At 47.2% G+C, this 9,790-nt stretch overlaps 1 protein-coding gene across 1 annotated transcript; it reads right to left on the reverse strand.

The window, feature by feature from the left end:
* Positions 1-242: 242 nt before the first annotated feature.
* tsr1 (TSR1 ribosome maturation factor) lies at positions 243-8,535 on the reverse strand. Its single transcript, XM_048264603.1, has 15 exons — positions 8,381-8,535; positions 8,023-8,126; positions 7,696-7,924; positions 7,469-7,603; positions 6,732-7,150; positions 6,267-6,408; positions 5,337-5,533; positions 3,628-3,839; positions 3,062-3,221; positions 2,506-2,616; positions 1,952-2,084; positions 1,472-1,588; positions 1,023-1,163; positions 791-865; positions 243-512 (listed from the first exon to the last, which is right to left on the reverse strand). The coding sequence occupies exons 1-15, from the start codon at positions 8,496-8,498 to the stop codon at positions 334-336; spliced, it is 2,472 nt and encodes an 823-aa protein (XP_048120560.1). The 5' UTR covers positions 8,499-8,535; the 3' UTR covers positions 243-333.
* Between the last annotated feature and the right edge of the window lie 1,255 nt (positions 8,536-9,790).

Raw genomic sequence — 9,790 nt, forward strand, 5'->3', positions numbered from 1 at the left:
AATACCAACCCTTCGGAGATTTTCAGGCCTGTTAAGTTTGCGCCGAGCCCATTAAAAGATAATCAGTCGTGTAGTTTCTGCTGTGCATCTCATCCAGTATTGGCTAGAGGGCCTTCCTCATTCTCTCTCCAGTACATGCCTGCCATCTAGTGGCCATGTCTTAAACTCACATTTCATGCCATGCTTTTTCACTGTTTCAATCAAAAACATAAACGTAAACCGCAAAAAAAAAACCATTTCTTTGGATTTGAAACGTAGGTTTATTACTACATACATGTGATATTTAAAGTGACACTCCACTCTTAGACACTGTTTGGATGATGCGTTCCTGGTCTACTCCATGTCGATTTCGCTCATGTCCACTTCCTGTTCCTGCTTGACCCAGGGCAGGGGGAGTGGCACGTGGGGGTCATAGGTCCAGCGTGGGTACACTCGCTTGAAGAGGTTCATCATCACGGTATCCTGAGACTTCAGCTGGCTGTCAAACACACACTTCATGTGCCCGTGCGTACCTGGGACACACACACACACACACAATGAGTTTATCTCGCAAGCACTCAAATGTTCCCATCCAGTCAGTTCTGAATCCAAAGTGTTCTCCCCCTAATCCCCTAGAAGCCTATGGCCCTGATAATCAGGTAATCTAGACATAAACCACTTTGCGCAGGCATATGTGAGCGAACCCTTGAGGTCTGGAGTACAGGCGGCTGTAATATACATTTCCAGAGGAGATTAGTGCGAGGATAAGAAGTGATCCTGCCGGTTCTGAGGTTCGGAGATTAGTGCTCACCTAAAGCCTCCTTGATGTGGCCTCTTCGGCCCCACTTCGTACGCAGCTCCACCGGCTTAAACCACAGGATGTCCTCTGCCAGAGAAAGGAGGCATGAACACACAACACCTACATGCATTCAATTGCTCCACGGTTCTGTGGGTTTTAGGATACACATTCTGTATGTCTGTGTGTGTGTGTGTGTCTGTGTGTGTGTGTGTGTGTTTGCAAGTGCTGTGGTGTGAGCGCTCACCCCTGTTGAAGAACATGTAGCGGACGACAGCGGAGCGGCGGTTGATCTTGAAGGGGTGACCGCTCAGCACGATCCTCTTCAGCACCACTCTCTGGGGGTCGCAGCTCAGCAGGCTGCCTGTGGCCACCAGGTCCTGCATACCTGCAGACCAAAACATCACCATGGCGACTGGATCACTTTATTTTCTTACTCCGTACACAATACGCGTCTACAAGACGCCACGTGATATCTACACACATTCCGATAGGGGAACAGTCAACACACATTTACAAAAGTGTACTGTAGGCACAGAATTAGCCCATCTATCTGTTTACTCAAGCAATCTCCTTCTACACCGAAACAAACATACAATGATCTAAGCTGTGCTTGTCCACACAGTGGACAGGAAGAGAACACAAGTGGGGACGGTGGGCACTGTGCTTGGCGGTGAGGAAACCGTCTGACCTTACCGTTGTCTCTCTGTTTGAAGAGCAGGACTCCCGCGGTGGGGAAGGAGATGGGGGCGTACACGGACACCACCGTGGGGGCGTCGGCTCGGAGGAAGCGCTCCATCTTGTGCTTGTCAGCTGGACACACACACACACACACACACACACACACACACACAGGTCAGTGTCACTCTCATCTGAGAACGACAGAAAGCCCCTCAGCAGTTTGACATCTAAATGGGCACAAAATTACACCTCACTTCAAAATCATCACCTCAATATGCTGTTTTGATCAATTTTACTTCAATGATGAACTAATTATCATCATCGTCATTATACTTATCTTTATTTTGTATGTGTGTGTGTGTACATGCACAGGACGGTGCTGTTGTGACAGTCAGATTTTCTTTGGGATGAATTAAGTATTTCTTATCTAATCTGATGAAATGGCAACACCAACAAGTTCTCTCGAACGTGAGACCATGTGGCTGATGGTAGTACCAGAGGTGTGCTGGGAGAAGATGGGCGAGGCGCGGAACCGACGGAACCCACACTGGAACACCAGCTCCTCTTTGGACTTGATGGGCTCTGTGTTGCTGGGGTGCCGCCGCACCACCATGTGCATCACCGACATCTGTGGAGGGTGGAGTATTATCATGAGGCTGTTCCTACAGTCAATATTACTACAGTCATACTATATTGGATTCTGTAGATTTTTGTCCATATTCATTTTAAATTGTTTTCATTTTCATTTTAAATTGTTATATATTTTTTTTTATATTTTTGTATATTTTATATTGTTATATAAAATATGCTTTTATTAGCTATTACTGTTTGCTTTTGTTTATGTGAAGCACATTGAATGACCTGTGTATGAAATGCGCCATATAAATAAACTTCACTATATTCATAATATACTGTATTATATTATATCATATTATATAAACTGAGCTTACATACAGTTTGATTTACTGACAGGAGAGAGTGCTCTCCTCGTCAGGACTAAGTGAGCTGTTAAACAGAGAGAGAGAGAGAGAGAGAGAGCAGTGCTGTACCTTCTGTTCATGTGGCAGCAGGGAGATGAGCACCAGCGGCCGGCCCTGCTGGACACTCTCCAGCACAGAGGGAGGCACGTCCAGCAGATGCAGGGTCACATACCAGCCCACCTACCAACAGAGAGAGAGAGAGAGAGAGAGAGAGAGAGAGAGAGAGAGAGAGAGAGAGAGAGAGAGAGAGAGAGAGAGAGAGAGAGAGAGAGAGAGAGAGAGAAAGAAAGAAAGAAAGAAAGAAAGAAAGAAAGAAAGAAAGATGGAATATCCAAATACACACGTTCAGGCCCATAGAGCGGTCTACCCCTGGCTGCCCAAATTAAGCTGAAGCCACTAAAACTTATCAGCACTTTGTCATTCTGAGCAGATTTAGTACTTTAGTGTATTCTCCAAGGCCACCTAGTGTACTGAAGCTTCAATGTTGTTCCACACTTGGTAAATATATATCGACAGAACACAGATATCAGCATACTGACACATACACACATTCCGCTACAGAATAACTGCTCACACACACACACACACACACACACACACTGCATTACACTCCTAAGACACATACCATAGCACCCTCTTCTTCCTCCTTGCTCTCTGCCAGCACACGGCGACGCGTACGTTCAAAGCTCTGGAACTGGAAGATGCGCGAGTAGTTCAACGGCAGATTCTCCAAAGGGTCCCAGGGGGACGTACGAAAACTCTTCAATCCTCTGTAACGCTGAAACCTGTCACACACACACAGAGAGAGAGAGAGAGGATCAGACAGAGATGAAGCATAATTCAGGCCTGCTCTCTGTATGACACAAACACATGGACCCAGATGGCTCCCGGGGCCTGGCCTGTGGAGTGCTCCGACAGGCGGCTTGTGCTCCTCGGCCTTCCTCCCCTGGTGAGGCCAGGCGGTTAGCAGACCTCCCCTGGGCCACATGAGGAAATGTCCAATTCATAAACGCTCTGGCCTGTGAAGGGCCTCCAGCACTGTGAGCCAGGTTATAGGTCTGTCAGCTGGGGACTGTGTGTGTGTGTGTGTGTGTGTGTGTGTGTGTGTGTGTGTGTGTGTGTGTGTGTGTGTGTGTGTGTGGGACTCTGCTTTGAACTCTCCTGGATCCACCGAGGTTCTGGAGCCCTTACCTGGTCTTGGCAGAGACATCCAAAGGCGTGTCGATCTCGTCGGGGAACATCTGGTGGGCCCGAGCCTCGCGGTACCGCTTCAACCCATCTTGCTCCTCCGCCGGATCTATGGCCTCGTCGTAGCGCTGGTCGACCCCACCGTTATCCGAGGACTTCAGCTCTTCTTCCTCCTCCTCCTCATCATCTCCGGAGCCACAGCCTGAGCCAGCATCCTGAGAGACACAAGGTTGAAAGCAACAAGCCTTAGACAAACACACACACACACACACACACACTCTCTCTCTCTCTTTCTCTAAAAATACAACATTGTGGGGAATTACCGGATACAACAAGTCCAATAAACGGCAAGTGCCTCAAAGTCAAAATACCCTTTTGAAGTGCACCACTAAGGGTGATGGTGCCTTCTCTGACCCAAACGCGATTGGTGTGGTCGGACATGGAAGGCAAGCAGTGGCTTGCCCCCCCCCCCCTACCTTCACACCGGACTCATAACCAAGCCGAACAATCGCAGGTGCAATAATAATAATAATCACCAACCACCACCATCATCCCCTCTACCACTTCCCCCATTGTTCCCATCTCCCACTGAACAGAAAGAAAAAGCCCTCTCTTTTGTGCTCCTTTAGTCACATACACACAGACATCAAACACTATGCTAATTGCAAGCCCAATGAAAATAAATTGAGTGGGGCCCTGCTACTACAACATAAAGAGCTTCCCCCATTCTGGCGTTCAAAGTGCGAGCCCCGATATAAATAAATGGCCATCCGACCGCCGACCCCGCCCCCCCCTCCACCAGGCCTGGACGGGAAGCCGTGTCTAAAGAGCAGGAAGCCGGCGAGGCTTCTCCCGGGACCCCGGCTCCAAACACTATTGTTGCGTCGGGGAGTAGCCTGGCACAGGGGCTCGGGAGGCAGACGCTGGGAAAACAAACAGGGGCCCGCGGGCTGCGTGGCGCACTGACGCACCGGCACGTATGCACTCGGTTCCGTCCAGTCGAGGGTGGGGGCGTGCGACTGAAATCGCCCCCGCACTGATGTCACCAGGGTAGGACGCTCGCTCGCTCTCTCTCTCTCTACCCATCAGGGGCTCCACCCTGAGAGATCTTCTATCTGTCCGTGGGCCACGACGTCGCTAGGGGGTCCACAGCGGCTTGACCTCAGGGCCAGCACATCCTGTCTGGCTCTCCCCCCCCGCCCCCCGCTCTCCCCTCTTGATACCGCTGCCGCCATAGAAACGGACACACAAACAAACCACACTGGGTCAATGTGCGGCACCGACTGTTCTTCCAAAGGCGCGGGGACCAAGTTGTTCTCACAGCTTGAGCACTTGAGACATTAGACTTCTCGTAGCCTGCATACCAGTGACTTCCTGCGCCATGATTCAGACAGTGTGGATAAATTCCATACTACACCCTGTCAGGTCACAAATACTTCACTGACAATTTAGCATCTACAATCTGTTGCAGTTCTATAAAAAGGATAGTGGGCTTGGCTACTGTGTGGTATACAACCACTGTAATACTGTCAACATGACTAAGTGGAACAAGGTCATCAAAACTAAGAAAAATGTATCACACCACAGACATATTAATTAAGTACTCCACATGTTGCACTCATGTTGTTAACTGGTCTGTGCCGCCCTCTTGCATAGCCCTGTAAAATCCCATTCTAGACTCATTCAAATGTTGCTCGTCTTTCTGTTCTGACCTGAGAATCAATCTCCTCTCCATCCTCCATCATGTCTTCTGCGTCATCTTCATCATCATCATCATCATCATCAACGCTGTCATCGTCATCGTCCTCACAGTCGTCTCCGTTCTCTTGTTCGTCGTTGAGGATCCATGCAGCCTGGTACTCCGAGGTCCCTTTGGGCACCTTCATCACCCGTCTCTTCTTCTGCTCATCTGGAGGAGGATTGGAGGACACAAAGTGAGCGACCTCATTTTACGTCGAGTTTACTTGTGATGTAACCCAACAGGGAAGCACTTCTTAAAGAGAACAAAACTAATGTTGTTTGTAGTAACATTCTGGGTACAAATGCAACAAGACACATGGTAAAACCACAAACATAACATTTTCTCCTTTCAACTGACAATTGTTGTCTGAATGACAACAGCACCTGTATGGCCATGTCCATGAAGAGAGGTCATTGATTTAACACCTTATTCTCGCCATGTACCATGTCCGCGCTGTCTATGGGACTGTAAGAATGGGCTAGAGAAGATCCTGTGTATTTCTTAATGGCTCAGCACTAGAATAAATCTTAAATTGGCTGGAATCCCAGCATATTCTCCAAGGTCCTTCATAACCCCTTTCACATTGATTCATGTTATGGTTATATTTAGCATTTCATGTCAACATGGTCAAATTCAGTATGACTACTTTGACTATTCAACTATTCTGTGCTAACAATATCAGTAACCCTGAAAATAACACGATTATTTCACACATATAAAATCACTGCGCCGCAACTCTGTTACATTATTTCCCCAAAAGAATGCCTGCTCCCTATATGACCATGACCGTCCATGTATCACGAGTGCACTAACTTTCCACTCACGCATAGTCCTCATCCGTACATAATCCACTTTCCATGCAAGTACACACACACACACACACACACACACACACACTTACCATCGGCCTCCTGCAGCTCCTCCTCAGTGGGCCATGTCTGTTCTCCATCCATGGGGTCCACCTCCGCTTCCGCCTGCAGACTCTGCCTCTTGGCCGGGTCAGCCTTCATCAGCACCCGCACCACACCCCCATCTCCACCATCCTGAAAACAAACAAAGCCCACAGCTTCTTACAGCATCTCCCACAGCCCACCAACTGCAACTAGGAGTCCACGACCAGCACTTACAAAGAACTACGACTCCTGAAGCACTTTGGAAAAACTTCTTCTAGGCGTTTGAACAACAAAAAAAAATCTTCTAGGCGTTTGAACAACAATTTCACTTACATACCTAACAAGCACAATTCTATTGATCTTCTCCCAGACTACAAATCCCAACAGAATAAATACTCAGAAGTTGAACCCTCAAACTGTCCACTAAAGTATGCTTGTTTGCATGAATGGGAGTTTTTCCTTCCCTCACTCACCATCATCATCTCCACGTCTCCTCTTTTCTTAGCGGGGCGTGGAGCTGTAGCCTGGATGGGCAGCGGGTCTTCGGGCGCGTCGATCTGGCTCAGCTGGAAATCCCCGTGGCCCACGATGTGCACCAACCTGTTGACCTGCATGGGCCGCCCGCGTATGTAGCCCGACACCTGCAGCGTGCCCAGGCCTGTTGTGGGGCTGGACGCGAAGGCCACGCGCTGCGCTAGCAGGTGCGCCCGGCGGGAACGGAAGCCCAGCCGCCTCTGCCGCTGGGAGCTCAGGTGCCGCAGCAGCAGCGTGGCGTCCTGGTCTGAGTCCAGCGGGAAGAGGCGCGCCTCGGGGAAGCGGGACTCCACCAGCTTGGACAGCGTCCGCCGACAGTCTGCGCGCTTCTTCACAGCCACTCCCTGACACACCAGAGCTGAGGTACAACAAAAAGGTCACTGCAGGACAGCCATCACCACTCACCATGCTCCATTTGAATGCCATGACATATGGAAGTTACTGAAATGTAAGGATGTGAATGCAGTGCTCTTATGGTGACAGACAACTGTGTATAAAATTCAGCCTGACAAAGGGATTTTGCTTGTGATATTGCCGGTTTTGCCTTAACCTTTGCCTTAAGAAGATCCAGACAGGTTTAAAACATTGCTATTATTATAAGACATTATTAACATTGCTATTGCCACTGAGAAATAGTTGATTCACTAAGGTGAAGGTGGATCTACCAAAAGCTTACCATGGCTTGGCAATCCCTGTGCAAATAGACATGACAGACAGTAATCTCCATAACTGTCCCAACCAGCTGAAGGCTCACATACAAAGATGAGACTGTCTGCAACTTTCGCCACATCAAGGAGGGAGTGAAGGTCAGCTGTAAAGTGAGAGCAGGACAATTATAGAGATCTTAAACAACATACAAATAGCAGAAATCTAATCACACCTAAACATTCATTTGCTACTCACATGGGTCTGGTCGGTGAAAGATGAACCTCTGTTTAAATCGGGGGAGGATCATTCCAAAACTGTCCTTTGCCCCACTCACTCCCTGATCGTCCCTTACCAATCCACCGGCCCCCTCTGCTCTGAGCAACCGTGTCACAGCTGCAGCATCCACATCAGCATGAAGTGCTACGACTGCCACTAAATGTGGGGGTCCATCTTTGCTGCCCAAACGCCGTTTCTCTGTCAGGACCTAATCAAAACACCGGAATATCTCACCCATCAATGATGCTGGCGCGTATGACGGATAACCTATTGTTAGAACAATTCACGCGTATGCATTTTCCTTACCATATCCTTCTTATTCCGACGTATCTGGTTCGCTTTGTGTCTTCGGTCCATTTTTCTCGATTCTCTCCGCTGTTTCTTAGTAAGTGCCATGACTGCAACACGGCCTGTCAATAACCACAACTTATTGTTACATTTCGTTAAGTCGACCACTCTCTTTTCGCACGAACAACAAACTCAGGAATGATCATTGTTATCACATTATTATTATTATCTCACATGTCACGTCGGTTTAGAGCATATTGAGTTATTACACACGTGGTGGTTCCAAGTGTGAATATGGCAATGTCAGCTAGTAGCCTACCGCTAACGATGTCGTTAATCATCAACAATAGCCTTAAAAGCCAATTAATAATCTCACCTTTGTTCTCCCGCCCAATTTCGCCTTTCGTCCGATGCTTGCCATGCTTGTGTGTTTTATTTTTCTGTTTAAAAACTCCAGGCCGGTGTGCCTGTTGTTGATCTTCACTCGGAGCCATCTTCTTCCCACGTGTACGCCAAACTTTAGATGACGTAATTTTCATGCGCGGCCTTTTTTCTTCGCGTGCTGTTGATTTCGTTTTACATAATTATGTGAGTGCCACCTGCTGTCTAGGAACAGGCCTTGCAGCTAACACGGATCATCCTGTCTTTGCCCAAAACAAACTAAACTCGCTCAATTAAAATTTCATTTAAAAATAGAATATACATGTACATACATGTATACTGACTCCTAAGGTCCTGACTTACTGTGGTCATTGAAGATCCCATGGCATTTATACTGGTTCTCTGGTGTTCTGGCTGAATTTTCAACCTAGCTCATTAATCTGACCCCCTAATCATCCCCCAGTGTCATTGGTTCATTAATGTATTCCCTCACTCTCCACCTCAAGGTGGTGTGTGTGTGTGTGTGTGTGTGTGTGTGGTGAGCATTCTGGCACATAATGGCTGCCATGCATCACTCAAGTTTTGCACTGAGCTGTTGTACTATTTAGGCCTTGTTGGACACTGACTATAGGACTACTGTTTGATAAATCATTGCTATTAATCATTGTCTTTCATGGAATTGTGTTGGGAATGGGATGCTGCCAACTTAATCTTGTTGTGCCTGTGTACTGACAAAAAAAGATATTCTATTCTATTCTATTCTATCCTATTTCTGGAAGCCTTTGTATTGGGAATAAAAAATCCATATTAGACCTATGTGGCTATATTATAGCATGGTGTATAGGCTACATTACTAGGCTACATCTTTTAGTTTCATTGAATCCCTTTGCCACAGCTTTTTAACCCTTGTGTTATCCTCAAATCTTACCATCAAAAGCCCTACAACCCCCCCCCCCCACACACACACACACACACACACCCCTTTATGAACCTTGGAACCCTGGCTGGCAATATTGCCCATCCAGTGTCAGCAGCCCAAAGGCTTGCTGTTGCTTCCCCTTTTGACTTATACAGTGCCAAAATGACTTATATGTAATATGTACTTGTGTATGTAATAATGATAATAACAATATGTTCTCATACTATTCAAATAATAATATCCATAATGTGTCAAATATTCATGTATCCTATGTTTCATACAGTAGGGGTCAAACTGACCCCCAAAGGAACATCAATGTACAAAATATTTGTACAGGACATTGAAAACAAATTATTGTACAAATGTCATGCTAACTCTGTTGTACCCTTCAATTGAGGAAAAGTCATGAAACATGAAGCAAAAAAAAAAAAGTGAACCATATATTTTATGATGTTAAACGTTGCTTGGGGGTCAAATTGACCCCAA

Source organism: Alosa alosa, chromosome 15, assembly GCF_017589495.1.
Source record: "Alosa alosa isolate M-15738 ecotype Scorff River chromosome 15, AALO_Geno_1.1, whole genome shotgun sequence".
In the NCBI taxonomy this organism is placed as follows: Eukaryota; Metazoa; Chordata; class Actinopteri; order Clupeiformes; family Clupeidae; genus Alosa; species Alosa alosa.

What these genes read in the sequence shown, in the direction of transcription:
- tsr1 (XM_048264603.1), bottom strand. Translation starts at nt 8,498, where the DNA reads ATGGCTCCGAGTGAAGATCAACAACAGGCACACCGGCCTGGAGTTTTT. An exon ending in AGGAAGAAGAGGGTGCTATG is followed by an intron (nt 2,617 to 3,061) that starts GTATGTGTCTTA and finishes CTCTGTTGGTAG; the next exon opens with GTGGGCTGGTATGTGACCCT. An exon ending in CTTCAAACAGAGAGACAACG is followed by an intron (nt 1,164 to 1,471) that starts GTAAGGTCAGAC and finishes TTTGGTCTGCAG; the next exon opens with GTATGCAGGACCTGGTGGCC.